The sequence below is a fragment of the Mesoplodon bidens genome, assembly GCF_964165515.1.
Source record: "Mesoplodon bidens genome assembly, chromosome: 20".
NCBI classification, from domain to species: Eukaryota; Metazoa; Chordata; class Mammalia; order Artiodactyla; family Ziphiidae; genus Mesoplodon; species Mesoplodon bidens.
In genome coordinates this window covers 15,838,029-15,855,565 of record NC_138181.1, presented here as the reverse complement: position 1 = coordinate 15,855,565, position 17,537 = coordinate 15,838,029, and the positions used below count along the sequence as shown (strand labels likewise).

General features: G+C 50.3%; 1 protein-coding gene across 2 annotated transcripts; it reads right to left on the bottom strand.

The window, feature by feature from the left end:
- Positions 1-1,172: 1,172 nt before the first annotated feature.
- On the bottom strand, positions 1,173-17,263 carry RNF122 (ring finger protein 122). 2 transcript variants are annotated; one of them, XM_081220732.1, is made up of 6 exons: positions 16,787-17,263; positions 9,865-10,021; positions 4,656-4,701; positions 4,296-4,337; positions 2,559-2,638; positions 1,173-2,288 (listed from the first exon to the last, which is right to left on the bottom strand). In XM_081220732.1, exons 1-6 carry the CDS (start codon positions 16,809-16,811, stop codon positions 2,174-2,176), a joined length of 465 nt encoding a protein of 154 aa, XP_081076858.1. In that variant the 5' UTR covers positions 16,812-17,263; the 3' UTR covers positions 1,173-2,173. The 2 variants fall into 2 exon arrangements, with proteins under 2 accessions (XP_081076858.1, XP_081076857.1); XM_081220731.1 differs by having other exon boundaries at positions 2,559-2,641; positions 16,787-17,258.
- Between the last annotated feature and the right edge of the window lie 274 nt (positions 17,264-17,537).

The following is a 17,537-nucleotide window of genomic DNA, read 5'->3' as shown; positions in this document are numbered from 1 at the left end:
GAGGAACTGGTGCTCTCGGGGAAGAGACCCGACCCTGCAGGGTTGGCAGCGACGAGCAGGGGGTAGAGGCTGCGAGGAGCAGCAGTTACTTCTCAGCGTGTGAAGAGGTGGCAAGAACAGGCGCACCGTGGGGCAAAGGACGCCACCAAGACAGGTAGCGACAACCTCACCAGGACTGTCAGACGCCCAAGTGGCATCTCGGGTCTGCCCTGCCATGAGCACCAACTGTGCCGACAGGCTCCATGGCTCAACTGCAGGGCTGGGAGGGCATCAGACCTAACCTGTAGGTCTGGCTCCTCTGGAAGCATAGGCATCTCTTGTATGTCTGTGACCCACCACTACACTAGACTTTGCTCAAGACATGCCGGGAAGTGGAAGGTGTGTTCCCTAAGCAGCATAGTTGGGGAAACACGGGAGTTTGTGTTTTACTGCAGCATTGATTTTTTTTTTTTTTTCTGTTAAAGACAAACAATAATGCATTCTGCTTCTGAGATATTGTCTCAAATGACTTTTTAAAAAAGAAAATAAAATCTTGGAAGTATGAGGAAAAAAAAAAAAGAGATGCTGGGATGACCATTGGCCCTGCCCTGTTCCACTGAGTGGGGGCCAACCACAGCCCAGCTGCTCCCTGCTTGTGATGGCCACGAAAATTGTTCCTGGCTCTCTCCATCCATTTTGGAGACCCACGATCAACTCAGCACCCCTTTAAGACGTTGACAGAGCACAGCTGGAGGGCATGGGTGCCAGATCTGAGTGCAGCTGGGAGCATAAAAAGTTAACAATACTTCTAGATGTAGTACACAGGGTAGGATGAGTCAGTGATTGTCAGCTAGTGGGTAAGAAAAAAAGTCTAATCAGAGAAAGAAATCAAGCCTCCATGGTAGCAATGTGGACCTTTCCTGTGTTAAGAGCTCAGTGGCTTGAATTACAAGGAGAATTCTATGAATGACAAGTCTTGGTAGCTGGAATGCTGTGGTGCCATACATCAGCTTTCTTTAAAAATATTCTAGAAATCATGTGAATGAGCCTGGCTCAGTCAGGTCTTCAAGCATATTGATGTGAGTCCTAACCTATGCTGAACAGGTAATAATTAATACGAAGACACAGTTCGAGAACCTTGTTCCCTCTGTTGGCAGAAAAGGGCCAACAGACACAAGCCACAACCACAGGCAAAAGGTTAGAGAAACTTGTTATTAAATTTAATTTGCTTTAAATACATACCTTTTTCCCACCCTCACCCACTTGGGGGAGGAACAGAAAACCCCTACCCCTCCCATTTGGGGGATTCCATGTATAAAGCCTGAGATGGTAAGGATGAAGTATAAAAATACTATTTACAAAGGGGAAGAGGGTGTCCACCACAACCTTAAGATCCAGACACCCCCATCCCCAGGCCCCCTTTTTGCTCCTTTAGAAAAAACCCCTGGGAATCCATTTGGGTGTAGACCAAGCCCTTCTTCTGGGGCAGTGGATACTCAAACCCCAACACGGAATAGGAAGCTCTGAGATCAACCGAGGAACACGGAACGGATAGCACCTCAGATCTAGGCGGGGCCGGGGGCTGCCCTCCACCCCTCTGTAGTCAGCAGGCCGGCCGGCCAGCCTTTGTTTCCATAGGTCCCATGTAAACATTGACATTTCTTCTGTGCATCCCTGCTCTTCCCCATTTCCTACAGAGCCTCCCTCGCTTCCACTGGAGGCACTTGGCTCCTCCATCTTTCCTTCCTTCCCTTCTAACCTTCCTCTGGAAGGAGTGGGGAGGGGGCGGGGAGGTCACAGGTGAGGCACAGCCCATCTCATCCCTTCTTCTAGGTCAGGGCAGCTTGTCCTCCTCAGGGGAACCCTCAAGGGGGTGTGCTCCAAGTTCTTGGCCAAATAGGAACGGATTTCTTTTCCCAGAGCAGGGACAAGGCGGGCAGATAGTCCAGTACCAGGATACAGTGGTCCTGATGGGCAAGACCATCAGAACTGAGTAGCAGGGAAGCAGGCTTCAGGAAGCAGAGAGGTGGGCAAGTCTAGTCTCACCCTGAGGCTGGAAGACCAGCCCGGCACCCCCGTCCCTCCAGGTGAGCATGCCCATCACCACCCAACAGTCTTGTTCACTGCGGCTTCGCGGAAGGACCAGGCACCCGTGAGGCTAGGTCTTCTCCAGGCCTTGGTATGGAGGCAGCGCTCACACCAGCTCATCCAATAGGATCCCGATGCTCTGGGTGGCCTCTGAGGGACCAGCAATGGGCTTGTTACACATGGGGCAGACACAGCGCACTTCCAGCCACTTCACCAGACACCTGTGGACAAGAGACAACCCGTTTTTCCCTAAGAAGATACCAATCTGCTCCACCTGTCTTTTCATGGAGCCCAGCTGCTTCTCAGGACAAGAACCTCTCTATCCTCACCCCGGTCTAACCCCTCTGGCTTGCTTGGTGTCCAGACAGGATGAAGGGCATATCGGCAAAGGGTAGATGGGAGGGGTCGGGATTGGAGGCTCTGGAAGATGCTCCCTGCTTATTTCTTTCAAAGCCACCCCGGGGACCCACATCCCCACGGTGGACACTTACTTGCGGTGAAAGGCGTGTTGGCATGAGAGCACACCCAGCTCATCCTTCCCCTTGAAGTCTTCCAGACAGACTGCACAGGTCTGCTGTGGGAAGAAAGGGGCCACGTGAGAGGAGATGGGGGAGAGCCTCACTCCTCCAGCCTGAACACCCAGCACTTCACCCTCACCCAAGAGAGAACTCACCCTGACAGGGCGGTAGCCAGGAACCACAGGGGACTGCTTTAGATTTAAGTCGACCCGAATAAGATGAAATTCAACATTTAGATCCTCAGTCACACTAGCCACATTGCAAGTGCTCAACAGCTGAGAAGTGGCAAGTGGTCCCCACACCGGATGGTCAGATAGAGAGCATTTTCTACCCTCAGATTTCCACTGGGCAGTGATGTTATAGAGGAATCTTTTTTTTTTTTAACTGAAGTATAGTTGAATTACAATGTTGTGTTAATTTCTGCTGTACAGCAAAGTGACTCAGTTATACATATATGTTTTTTCATATTCTTTTCCATTATGGTTTATTATAGGATATTGAATAGTTCCCTGTGCTATACAGTAGGACCTTGTTGTTTATCCATTCTATATATCATAGTTTGCACCTGCTAATCCCAAACTCCCTATCCATCCCTCCCCCCCTCCCCCTTCCCCTTGGCAAGCACAGGTCTGTTCTTTATGTCTGTGAATCTGTTTCTGTTTTGTAGATAGGTTCATTTGTGTCATATTTTAGATTCCACATATAAGTGATATCACATGGTGTTTCTCTTTCTGACTTACTTCATTTAGGAGGATAATCTCTAGGTCCACCCACGTTGCTGTAAAGAGCATTATTTCATTCTTTTTTATGGCTGGGTAGTTATGATTTTTAAGCCTTTCTAGCTTAGGACCTTTGGTGAGGGGGCACTTATCAATAACTAAAGGAGGGGGGTCTGGTGTACGGTTTACATTCTTTAAGTCCAGCTTTACATCCCAATATATTATAACCCCTCAATCCCAGCTGAATTACTCTTCTGGAGGAGAGCTAAAGAAACATGGGAACTTGTGGACATCATGACAGTGGACCCCAAAAAGAGGGATGAAATGAGGCCATGTCCAGGTAGAGTCGTGTGTAGTGAGACCTGTGGATCCCCCCCGCTCAGACAACCACACACACGCTCTCTGCAGGAGTGTCCATGGTTATGAAGGAAGTCTTGGGAAATGAGTTAGGGGACCCCAAAGGCATAGGTGGGAAAGGAAGAGGAAATGGTGTAGTCCTCAACGAGTCAAGAGTTGAGGGGCCCCAGGGAGTGGGTGTGATGCGGGAGGGGAGGGGAATGGAGGGAAACAGGGAAGAACCTCAGGGCTGGACACACGCATCAGATCCACAGTCACTAGGACAGAGCATACACAAAGGTGACCTCTTTCAGACCAAGACCTGGGGTCTGAGCAGGGGAAAGTTACTGAAATCTGGCATGGAGTGGTCTTACCATCTTCCCCATTAGGATTATGCCTAGTGGGCTTCCTGGGGCTATGGGTCACACCATGTATCCAAACCCTTTTGTGATCCTTTTGTTTTCTGCCTGCGCTGGTTCAGTTCCAGACATTATGGATTCTGCATATTGATCACCTCCTGGGATTGAGTTTTATTTGGCCCAAGGAAATAGGAAGGCAGAGACTAAAAAGGTTCCTGAAAAGGTCAGGCTGAGATTGCTGGAGAAGGTCTGCCTTACCCGCTGGGCACTCCCGCGACCTGTCCCAATGCACTCACCCCATATAACTGTAACTTCTTGGCATCACCTTTCAGCACCACCTGGGGAAAAAAGTGGAGGCCTGGTATCAGGAGCAACCAAACACAGGGGCCAGGTGGTATCAGCTGCCAAGGAAGGGAGTGAGTCTTTGGCCCCCCACAGGAGTGCCCCCGTGACCCTCCCGTGAAGGAGGAGGGCTTTGGGCCCTCCCTGGGCTCAGCCAGACTTGAGGACGGGGAAAGGAGTTAGCCTCAGAGGGGGCCGGAGGTGAGGCCAAGGAGGAGGCCAGGCCAGCTTAAACCTGCTCTCTCCCCACACCCCCTCCCCAAGCAGGGCTAATAGTGGATGGAGTCTCGGGGCAACACGTAGACTTTATTTACCTCTTTATACCCGTATCGTTCGCTCTGTGCCTGGTTCCGGAGTTTGCTGGGGAAGCAAGAAAGAGGGGAGAGAAGAGGTCATTATGTCTTTGCACAAACAGCCATTCAGAGCAGGAGAGGCCGGCCGGCTGCTTGGGGCGTCCTTCTGGGGGTGGGGAGGTGTGCTTCCCATAGACACATGGAGTAGGCACGGGACCCTCTGCAGGTCACCAGAGTGGGTTAAGGACTCAAGACTCTTACTCAGGTTCAACTGCCTCAAAACCCACTGCCAGCTCCCCCAGATTGGGGGCGTCTCTGCAGAGTACCCTAATCCCGAGCTGGCCAAAAAGTTCGTTCGGGGCTTTCGGAAAACCCGAACGAACTTTTGGGCCAACCCATAGTTCATTCACCCTCCCTATTGTCTCTGGTAGGTCACTTCCTTCAGGCTCCCCAAATATACAGATCGACCATCTGCTTGCTGACTGTACAGAAGTCAGATTTTTTTTTTTTTTTTTTTTGGCCATGCCACGCAGCTTGCAGGATCTCAGTTCCCTGATCAGGGACTGAACCCACGTCCTCGGCAGTGAAAGCACGGCGTCCTAATCACTGGACCATGAGGGAATTCCCAGAAGTTAGATATTCTTAAGAGGGGACATTTCCACCAAGCCAGGGCAGCAGGATAAAGTCTGCTGAGCCTGGGGAATTTTCCACTCAGAGAACACAAGTATTCTGGAACCAGAGCACACGCCTGTCCCACTTCACAGCGCCAGGCCAACACAGGCAGTCCCTTCTTTGTTTTCCTCTTTTTGTTTCAAGCTGGTGGCCCGTATACAACTGGACCCTCAATGGCCAAAACACAATGGCCAGAACACGCCGTTACTAATGGCAGGAACATAACTGTGCTGGAGGATTTGCTACGCCTGACGTCTGCACCAATTCCAAACAACTTCCAGAGGGAGAGATGTCCCTTTTTGCAGATGAGGAACACGGCGTCCAAAGAAGTTAAGTAACTTGCCTAAATGCCAGAGCTGGCTGGCAGCAGAGTCTGGATTTGAATCAAAGTTGATCTGATGACAGAGGCCAAGCTCTTCAACACACACTGTGGCCTGCTTCACCAATTAGGTGGCACATACCACGGTCCTGAGAATATGAGATGGTTTTGGGAAACGCCCTTTCATCAACAAGCCTCCGACTCTGAATGGCTTACCATGCAGATGGCTGGGACCATGATCACACATGGATCATAATTATTATTTTTTTTGTTTTATTTTCAGTGAGGGAAACCTTCTGAATTACGCAGGGAGCTCTATGTCCTCCTGTACTTGGGAACTAGATGGGGCTTTCTCTCCCACGGATCATTTCTACCAAAGAGCTGCGTTATTGGAAGGAAACATCAGAAAACCACCAGGTTAGGCAAGATAGGGGTAGCAAACCACGGCCTCCTGAGAGCCAAATCCAGCGGACTGCTTGTTTCATAGGGCCTAGAAGCTAAGAACGGTACTTATTCTTAAATGGCTGAAAGCAGGAATCAAAAGCATATTTCATGCCATGTTAAACTTATATGAAACTCAAGTTCAATGCCTATAAAATTTTACTGGGGCAGAGCCACGTTATATTGGGTTGGCCCAAAAGTTCATCCGGGGGTTTCCACAACATCTTATGGAAAAACCCGAACGATCTTTTCTTGGCCAACCCAATAGCTTATGTACCGTCTATGGCTGCTTCTGCACAGTAGGGCTGGGTGGTTCAGACAGAGATCATATGACCTGCAAAACCTATAAGATCTGGCCTTTTGCAGAAAAAGATTGCTGGCCTGAGTTAGAGGAAGAGAATCTCCATTCGCGAGCCTCCGTCAAAGGGAGCGAGGCAAGATGCCCCAAGAGCAACACCGAGATGCTGGAACCAGAGTGGAGGGGGTTGCAGAAGGTCTGGAAGAGCCGTGCCTGATGCACAGCCAGGGCACAGATTAAGATCGGGCTGCCGCCACCTCCATGGCTCCTAATAGGAGGTCAGGGGACAGGTGGGGCAGGTGTCCCCCTGCCTTGGTCTGAGGGTGGCGTCGGACAGTTTCTGGTCATTGGAGGGTTGGGCTGAGGGCCTAACCAGGGCTTGCACTGTTCCACCCTTACCTTTGTACTACTTTCATATATACACTGTGTCCCCGCTTCCAAAAGAGAGGGGCGGGGAAGGATGTACCCAAAGCTTAAAGGATCAAGTGCGACCTGCCTGATACTGGGTTAATCTGGGGAAGAAAGAAAGTGATCTCATCGCCAGGGTGCTCACAGCCGCCTTCTGAGGGAGACGCTGTTGCTCTGTTAGCAGGTATGTACAGAGTAAATAAGGAAGTGCTGAGGAGTCTGCTTCATGACTCAGAACAAGGGGTTGTCCATCTCTTAAGCCTCGCCTGCCTCGCCTGCAACATGGCTACACTTACAGAGTACGTGCAGGGCCTTTCTGCGTGCTGTGTCGTAGGGTACCTGGAGTGCCCTCCTCCTCCACCCTCGGCCCTTCCATCTGCCTGGCTCCCTTTAATGGTCTCACCTGAGGATCCTCCAAAAGCCTGACTCTTAGAGCAGTCAAGGCTTCAGAGCCACATTCTATATTCACTCTGCATGTAGATTGCCATATCAGGAAGGTATAGCTTGTGATGAAATGGGGCCAAAAGGGTTGCAAGGGAAACAAAGCAAAAAGCAGAGATCCTGGGCCATCCCAGCAGGGGACGGAGTGCCAACAACTCTGGACAGGTGGCCTTCTCAGCTGTTGGGTGAGCAAAGCAACTAAAAATACCCTGAATTCAATGAGACCATTTCTAGCCGCTGCCAGTGGGCTCTCCCCAGCTTTTCCCTTTTGCAACAAACAATGCAGCCAGGTCCTGAAAATAATGGTTCCTTTCCTGCCCAGTTGTACTTCACGGGCCCCTCCATCCTGTGTAGGGCAGAGATCAGCTCCTGCGGTCGGGGGGTGGGAGTCAGGGAGACAGAGATGGGGGGAGCAAAGGCTGGCCTTGGCCGATGAGCTCACCAGGTCAGGAGGGGGGTCACGGGCCTATTTTGGCTGAGGAGGAAACCGAGAAGCAGGGAGAGGAAGTGGCTTCTGTGCTTGTGTGTCTTTCTATATATAGAACTCCCAGGCTGCCACATGCCAGCAAGCCAGGGTCAAACTGGCTTCGGGCAGGCTGCAGGACAGAGGGCAGGGTGGCAAAGGGGCAGATTACTGCAGGAGGAACAGGTGGCGCCGAGCAGCCCCGCAGTGGGGAAAGCTTCTGGTATCATGTGGTTGCAGCTCTGTTCTTTAACTCCAGCCAAACAAAAAATAAATCAGCCATACCCAGAGCTCCCAGCCCGTCCTTCTGCAGGACCACAATCTCTAGCTGCAAGGGGGTGGCCATGGATGCCACAGCTGTTTCCACTCAAGGAAGAGGAATCGGAGAAGACCAACATCTAGAATCTGAAAGACTCTCCCTAATCGTCATCAGACTAGCCCACCTCTCCATCTTCCTGGATATAGGACCTTCGGCAGATCTTTTACTGTCTGAGCATGCATTTCCTCATTTATGAAGCAGAAGCAGGCCGATACCGGAACTGGAGGCAAGTTCTGAGGACTAAGTAAGCTAAATGTTTTACAAAATGCTGACCATGATGCCTGGCCCACAGAAGGTACCTGGTAAAGAGCAGCTAAAACCCTAAGATCACACCTATTAGTGGCAGCGTCAGGAAATGAAGCCCGGTCACCCACATACTGGCTCAGAGTGATTTTGTAGATTTTCTTCTCTTGACCACGTTTGCAGCCTGGCATGGGTGTGCCTCTGTGTGTGTGTGTGCAGGGGCCAAACAGAGTTGGTTTTACAGCCTCCTGCCAGCGTCACACAAAAATCTTTGCTATGTCTCCATCTTCCGTCTCTGGGGAGTTGCAGAAATTGCTTCATACGGGGAGAGCGCAGTGGTTGGTGGTCAGGAAGACGAAAGGGTTTGCAGAAGAAAACTTAGGCTTGGGGGAAGGGGAGGGGTGGTGAGATATGGGAAACCTACCCTCACTTACTAATTAGATGCAAATTTTAGACTTTACCTCTTCTGCAAAGACCTGTAAGTGGAAAATTCCAGTGCTGGGGACTTTTTAAAGTCCTGAGAAAGAAGGAGCCCGAGCTAGTGGATGGCGAGCACAAGAGAGCAGGGCCCACGGGCACCTCCCCTTCTTAAGAGGGAGCTCCTCCAGCCCTAAGAATCCGGACAAGTATCTACTTTCCCTCTAGCCTCCTGCCAGGTGAAGCACTCAAACCCACTGGGACGTCTCAGTGGGGAACAGGAACTCCTTCTTCCTTCATCTTAATTGAATCTTCTTAGGTGATTTGATCAGACACCAGCCTAGACCCCAGCTGACATCCGTCTACCCAGGCGTTGGGTGATCACGTGTTTGTGTATGGGGGGTTGTGTGGCTTGGTTATCACAATGGCTCTCAGGACCATTAGCACATTCTAATGGTCAGGGGTGTCCAGTGTTCCCCAAAGCACAAGACAGTCCCATACAATGAGGAATTGTTAATACCAATAGGGCACCCTAGTCAGAAACACTACTGTATTTTCCACTCTGAATACCAGGCATGCCCCACATTTTTTTTTTTTCCTGCCCCACATTTTTGATAGAAAACAGTCACCAGTTCCCTTGTCTGCAAGTGAAGAAAACAGTTCCCGGAGCTTGGCTAGCACTGCCACGCTCAAGAAGTGATGGTTTCCAGTTTTTTCTCTCTCAAACATAAGAGCTTACAAGGCAGAACCAATAAGCAGCTCTGCAGACACCAGCTTGCTAATATTAGCATCTGGAGGGATGGCAGCAGGATTTCCCAGGAGGGCGGAGGATCATGACGTTGGTGTAATGATGCCCCCCATCCCTGGCCATCCAGAGAGTGTGAATGGGCGGAGAGAGACAGCTAGGGACCACTGATGATATTACTTGGACAGTCATTCTAGGCAACCCGAGAATAACTGGCCAAAGGGTGGGAATGCAGCCTGGCCCATGCTGACCTTATAGGCTCTCCAACAACTTGACAGGCTGATGTAAATAGAAACACCAGGCCTCAGGGGCCCAGCCAAGGGCAGGACTAAGTCCTGTCCTCAAAGCAGCGGCCCCGGCTGGAGGCTGGTGACTCTGTGACTGGAGCCTCCCTCAGCTCACCCTACCCATGGCCGCCGCCTCCTGGACTCCCCCAACCCCAGGTCAGCCAGCAAGCCACCCACCTGATAAAATAGCAGCAGAAGATGAGGCTGAGCATGAAGACGAAGATGCCTGTGCCGAAGATGACCATGTAGATGTTGAGGGGAAGGTCCTGGAAACTGATGGGTGGCATCGAGCAGGACTTGTTGGTGCTCACCAGTCCCAGGCCGCAGAAACACCCTGCAAAGAATCAGGAGGGAAAGTATTACGATAGTGGGAAATTTACCATTGGGGCCACTCTGTGTGAGCAAGGATGCAGGGAGAAATGGCAAACCTCTCTGACTCGGGGGCTTACTTATTTATTTATTTTCTTTTTAAATTGGAGTATAGTTGATTTACAATGTTGTGTTAGTTGCTGGTGTACAGCAAAGTGATTCAGTTATACATATACATAGATATATTCTTTTTCATATTCTTGTCTGTGATGGTTTATTACAGAATATTGAATATAGTTCCCTGTGCTATACAGTAGGTGCTTGTTGTTTATTATTTTATATACAGTAGTTTGTATCTGTTAATCCCAAACTCCTAATTTACCCTTCCCTGATTGCGTTTCCCCTTTGGTAACCATAAGTTTGTTTTCTATGTCTGTGAGTCTGTTTCTGTTTTGTAAATAAGTTCACTTGTATCATAGTTTAGATTCCACATACAGGTGATATCATATGATATTTGTCTTTCTCTGACTTACTTCACTTAGTATGATAATCTCTAGGTCCATCCATGTTGCTGAAAATAGTGTTATTTCATTCTTTTTTATGGCTGAGTAATATCCACTATGTATATATATATACCACATCTTCTTGATATCCATTCATCTGTGGATGGACACTTGGGTTGCTTCCATGCCTTGGCTATTGTAAGTACTGCTGCTATGAACATTAGGGTGCATGTATCTTTTCGAGTTAGAGTTTTCTCCAGATATATGTCCAGGAGTGGGATTGCTGGATCATATGGCTATTTTTAGTTTTTTAAGGAACCTCCATACTGTTTTCCGTAGTGGCTGCACCAATTTACACTCCAGGGGCTTATATCTGTACCCTAGTTCCAACACTTACTAGCTACATGAGCTTGGGTAAATTATTTAACCAATCTACGAAATGGGATCCTACACACAGTACTTAAACCAGCATCCCCATCTAGCGGATCAAGGATTCAGGCAATGGGCGGAAAATGGAAAACTCACTTCCATCAGGGAGAAGCCTATACAGTGCAGTAGCAAAATGAAGAGCCTTAGATGAGGAAAGGTACACTTGGGCTCCAATCCTACCTCTCCCTAGCTATGTGACCTTTAGGAAATTACCTCGCTAAGCTCCACTTTGTCACAGGAAAACAAGCAATGTGCAGAGAAGACCGAAAATGATGGTGTAAGAAATACGCTTTGTAAATTGCAAAGTGCAGTTGCAAAGGTCATTTGTCATTATTAAGCTACCTGCTCCAGAAGCCAAACTGCACCAGGACCAGAATAGAAATTGCTCACTCTGAGGCTGGGCCAGCATTCCAGAAAGGGGCGGGGGGTGAGGGCAGGGAGCTACAGCTAACTTTTACTGGCCACCTTCCCCCTTTCTACTCAAAGCCTTGCTGTGCAGTCCCCTAATGGCAGTGGCATCCCCAGAGCTCATCAGAAATGCAGACTCTCGGGCCCACCCCCACTGAAAGGAATCAGAATCTATTACAGTTTAACAAGGTCCCTTCAGCTTGGGTAGCACCGGTGGCCACTGGATGCTTCCCTTTCTCACATGACTCAGGGGTAAATTCTGATTGGTCCAAAGGTGGTAATCACCTTGCCCTTGCCAGGGGTTTGGTTTTGGGGTAGGTATGTGACAGAGTTCTGGCTGAAGAATCAAAGAGCAGATCTGTTGGAAAAGACAAGATTTTCTTTTTTTGGGGGGGTGTCACATCTCCCCAAAACACCTGGAAGGGTGGCAGCCAAGTTATAGCTGGAAAGAGAGAAGTTCAATATCAAGCTGGTGGCAGAGAGGACAAGGAAAGAAGAAAGATGTTGTCAGTTGAGCTGCTGGATTAAGCAATCCTAGAGCCACTATCTTGGGACTACTGGTTCTGAGAATTAGTAAATTTTCTATCATGTTTATAAAGAAAAAAAAAAGATAGGATTTAACCACAAGCCAGTTGAGTGTTTTTTCCTGTTTGCAGGCAAAAAATATCAATGATCTGAAAGGTAAGCCTGAAACTCTTGGATTTCAGAAAGTGCTGGGACAAGAAGGCTAGACTTTACCATACACCTGCTATCACCCAAGCACACTCTCAAGGATAACTTAGCCTTTGTAATAAGGCCACTGTGAAATGTTACTCCCCACGCCGCCATGGGGAAAAAAAGACTCAATCATCATTAAACAATGTGTCTACAGTCAAACAGCTAAGAAGGCCTGGCTTCAAAGCCCTCTGGGGAATTCCCTGGTGGTTCAGTGGTTAGGACTCCATGCTTTCACTGCCGAGGGCACGGGTTCCATACCTGGTCAAGGAACTGAGATCCTGCAAGGTGTGCGGGGGTGGGTGAACCTCTCTAGACTCAAGCCCTCAATGTGGGTTTTAAGTACTTTCCTGACATCGTGGTTAGGAGCCAGATCACCATTAATACACTTTGGAATCCTACACCATAATTAGTGAAGCAACCCCACCTCAGCAGAAGACTGGCTTGAAAGACTGGAGTCATCTTTGACCTCATACATCTCAGCCCTCTTCATCCCCGAGATCAATCTAGTGATCGATATAATGAACCTCCCTCCAAACCTCTTTCAGATTGTGTGCCAACTGTACTGCCAAGTCTCTATTCCAGACAGACTTGGAGCCCAATTCTACCCCAAGTGCCTATTAATTGATGTCTAGTCCCTCCTCTAATTTAGCCCACATGTCTGACATTTCCTTCCACTTGGTTTCTAGCATGTATTTCCCACACTCATGACTGGCTTCAAGTCCTCCTAAACACGTGTGCGTTGGGTCCCCTCTTTACCTCCCCGACTCAGTATCCTCCTGCATCACCCCATCTCTAATTCTTGCCCATCTGTCTTCACCTGCCTCCACACCTTTTTTCATGAAGCTTTCTCTGCCTGAAATTCCCTCTCCTTCTCCAAAGTCCCCCAAACCTGGTCTTTGTGATATTCCAGGGACTCCCCACCCCGAAATCTATAGTGCTCACAGCTTGTATCACGTGTTCCGGCTCTGGCACACTCCGTAACTGTCTTATGTTGCCCCACTCTTTCTAGAATCAACTTCATTTAACTTGAACAGGCATTAAGCAGTGATTACATGACAAGTACCACAACAGACACTGAAGATAAAAAAGCAAAGAAGAAAGACAAGATGATTTTATCGTCTAGGGAAGAAGACAGACACAAAGGTTTTCACCATACAAAGTGAGGCCCTAGTAGAGGTGTGATTATATACAATCCTGAGATCAGAGATGAGGAGTTCTAACAAGCCTGAGTGCTCCTAGGTCTGAGGACAGCGACGTGGACTTTTGTACATTCTCCAGTGCCTACCCTCATGTTTGGCTTGTTTTCAATAACGGGTTAACATAAATAACTCCTGATTTTTCTCAAGACGATCTGGTCATCTTGGCAAAAGCTCCCACTTCAGGGAGACTGAAGTTTGGGAAAATTGCCCAGAAACTGCCCTCAGCTAACAGATGACCAGTCAACCAACAAGTACTACTGCTGGCTTGATTTATACACTGACCTAGACACTGTGGGGAAACAAAAAGTAAAAGTAGTTCTTATCCTGAAAAGACTTTTTGGTTAAGGTTGGAAAAAAATTAATTAGCTACTAAACTTTGTTCAGCCCTTGCTTCTGAGCCTCCAGCTTGGGTTAGAAAGTTTTCACCACTCCTTCACCCTCCACTTAAATATTTGATCTCTGTGGGCCAAAAGAGATCAATTTTCCATGAAGACATCATGGTGGACTGGCCAGGGAGGGACAGTTTTCTGTCTACTCTGGAAAGGGGCCTTTGGGCTTCTCTTCCATGGAACTCTGTCGTCAACGCCAAGAGGGCTTCTTCCCCACCAGGCACATCTCCCTAACCCTGTCTCATCACTTGTTGATGCTGTAAGAGGGTCTCACCCTCAACCTGCCTTTGCTCTCCATGCACCTTTTATGAGCTGGATCCTGGCATCTCTAGGGTCCCAAAGAACTTCACTGGGTTCCCTGTTCTGAGAACTTGCACAGCAATGGCCATAGCGAATGCAGAGGGTTTACATGTATTCACTCTGGAGGCACTCTGGCCTCAGCACTTTATCAGTTTATCCTTTTTTTTTTTTTTTTTTTTTTTGCAGTGCGCGGACCTCTCACTGCTGTGGCCTCTCCCGTTGCAGAGCACAGGCTCTGGACGCGCAGGCTCAGCGGCCACGGCTCACGGGCCCAGCTGCTCTGCGGTATGTGGAATCTTTCTGGACTGGGGCACGAACCCGTGTCCCCTGCATCGGCAGGTGGACTCTCAACCACTGCGCCACCAGGGAAGCCCTATCAGTTTATCTTGACCATGTTATCTTGCTGAGAGAAGCTTCCCCTGGGGCTCCAGGATTGAGTCAGTGAGTTTGGGACTTTCTGTGATAAAGAAGTATGGGGGAGAAGAGCTTCATAGCTGAGAAGAGATGGTCCATTTGCTTGCATTCTGATTAAAAAGAAGTGAGAAAAGTATACCTTGGGCTAAAACCTGACAGTGGAGTCGTTTTTCCTCTAAACTTATAAGGACACAATACCAACCCCAGGAAAGAGGGGCTTTAGATATTTTTCACGAAGGTGTGGGGAGAAGGATTGCTTCTTCACTGGAGATCAGAACAGTCATCTCTCTGTCACTTTAAGAAGTGACAAGAGGGACTTCCCTGGTGGCGCAGTGGTTAAGAATCCGCCTGCCAGGGAACACGGGTTTGAGCCCTGGTCCGGGAGGATCCCACATGCCGCAGAGCAACTAAGCCCGTGCCCCACAACTACTGAGGCTGAGCTCTAGAGCCTGTGAGCCACAACTGCTGAGCCTGCGCTGTAGAGCCTGCGTGCTTAGAGCCCGTGCTCTACAACAAGAGAAGCCACCGCAATGAGAAGCCCGGGCACCGCAACTAGAGAAAGCCTGCACGCGGCAACGAAGAACCAATGCAGCCAAAAATAAATTAATTAATTAAAGAAAAAAACTATTAAAAAAAAAGAAATGACAAGAACAGGGAACTATATTCAGTATCCTGTGATAAACCGTAATGGCAAAGAATATAAAAAAAGAATGTCTATATGCGTCATAACTGAGTCACTTTGCTGTAGAGCAGAGATGGACACAGCATTGTAAATCAGCTACACTTCAGTAAACAAAAACAATTGAAAAAAAGAAGTGAAAAGAAACACAACACTGTAAATCAACTATACTTCAATAAAAATTAAATAAAAAGAAAAGAAGTGAAAAGATAAAGCAGCAAGTCCTCTGCTGGTCTAATCCCTCACAGGAAAGGGGGCTGCCCAGAAGAAAGGCTAGTGTTAGTGACAGCCACCTTGGTTCTTCTCCTGAAGTCTGTTCCATTGTTTCCCCCGACCTATGAAAGCCTTGACATCAGAATGTTTCATATCTGAGCAGCGGGCTGGAGTGACGTCAAGAGAAGGGCTGGCCGAGAAAGACCAGTGGATCTGGGAAACGCTTCTCCTTCCCAGCCAACAGGAATCTTTCCCAGATGCTGGGATGCACCGTCCCCCCTCACCCCACCCCCTCGTCCTCACTCAGGCAATGCTGCCTATCACACACACAGCTGGGTTCATTTTCAGGAAATTAGATCCTACCAGCAAGAGGAAGAGGGGGATGGGGGCCCCCTTATACACATGCTGCCCAAACCCTGCCTTAAAACAAAAGCCTCTTGAAATAATTAATGCAAGATCTGGCAAGAGTCTGCTCTCAAGAATGGATTCCCCCCCCCTAACTAGCCAGCCTACCCTACTGAGACATAAGGCCAGCTGCTTTGGTCCCCCCGGTCCCCTTCCCCCTTTCACCAGAAGTGCCTCCGCCGCGCTCCCCCCTTTCACCAAAAACTCTCCAAGCTTTAGAACAACGCAGTCAAGATCCTAGGGCCACTGGAAGGTATTAGGAGCCAAAGTTTTGAACTGACCCGCCCAGAAGAGCCCTCTCTTCAGGTAGCCTGGGCGAGGAACCCGACCCAAGCCCAACCTCTGTGCATCACCTGAACCGCTAAAAGCCTCAGGTGGGATGAATTTAGCATCACCCAGGCCGGGGTGGGAGGGGTGATCGGGTCTGGAGGCGCGGCCACCGCCGAGGCACAGAAGCTAGTACCGTGGTCTGGCCTTGGGGGCCCGTGAGCATAGCTCTCCAGGCAAGCCCTGCTCTCAAGGGTAGCGGGGCGCCGAAAACTCTGCAAGGCTTTATCAATCCAATAAAGCCACGCTCATTAGTCCGACGTCTTCCACCGTAACAAAGCCCCCTCCGCCGCCGGTGCGAAGCCAACAAAGGCGCAGAGGAAGCCGCCCCGGCGCGCCGCCCCGCACGCCGCACTGTATACATATTTAAAATAGCCTGAAAAGTTTCAGGCCAGGAACTTGAGCTCCCTCTAGGAGATCCGAGCCCGAGCGCGGATTTAATGCTCCTCCGACAACCACAACAAAGAGCAGAGTTTGAGCGCACAAAGGCAAGGGAAGGGGGTAGGAGTGCGAAGCCGCCACACAAAGGCCGGGAACCCCTCGGCTCCCACGCCCCCCCCGCCCCGCCCGCCCGCCGCCCGCTCAAGAGATCCTTCCCAGCCCTAGAGTTAAACCTGAATTCCGCCCCCCCCCAAATTCCGCGGTGTGCAGAGCAGAGTCGGGCGCCAGGATGCCTCCCCGCCGGTCCCGTTTCAGGAAAAACTTGGCTCGAGAGGGAGAACGAGCCCTCGGATCTGAAGCCTGGCGCCCCGCTCTCCGTGTCTCCGGCCCGCTCCGCGCCCCTCGCCCTCCCGGCCAGGGACTCACCGTTACACCACTGGAATGGGTGCATCAATGAACTCTCGGCTGGCTTCCTCGGGCGAACGAACGCAGGCGGCGGGTCTGGCAGGCGGGGTGGGCGCGCAGGCTGGCGGGGTCGCAGGAGGGGCGGATGCGGTGCGCGGCAGCCGCCTTCCACTGCAAGTCGAACTCCCTCCGCAGCGGGGGGCTTCGGCGAGGTGGGTTTTAGAGCAACAAAGAGGAAAGAAGAGAAAACAAACAGAAGGGCCCCCGGATCAAAGCACCGCGGAGGAAAAGCAGGAAGGGCCCCGGGGCTGGTGGGGGGCGGGGAGCTGCGGGGCGCCGCAGGGCCGGGTGGAGGCGCCCGCTGGGCAGAGGAGGGAAAAGCCTTATCCTGAGGCGCGATCCAGTTGCCTGGGCGCAGAGGGTAGAAGCCAGGGACTTCGAAACTGACACGGTGCTCGCACGCCCCCCTCCCTTATACTCCCCCGCCCACTGCCCCGGGAAACTCCGCCCCCTTGCCGTCACCCGCCCTCTGGCCAATGGGAGCCTTCCTCTGGTCCCCGGGCATTATTTGCAGGTCTGTCCGGATCGGAGGGTGGGGAGCATCTTTGCTCCTCGGGCGCTTCCCCCCTTCACCTTCCCAGTCCTGGGATACTTGAGTCGAGAAAGAAGCGCGCGGCGCAGTGGGATGGCTGGAGCAGCCAGGGCCAGCCTCCCCCACTAGGAAAGCGGAGGAAACGGAACAATTAGTGCCACATTGTTTTCTGCCTCCAGA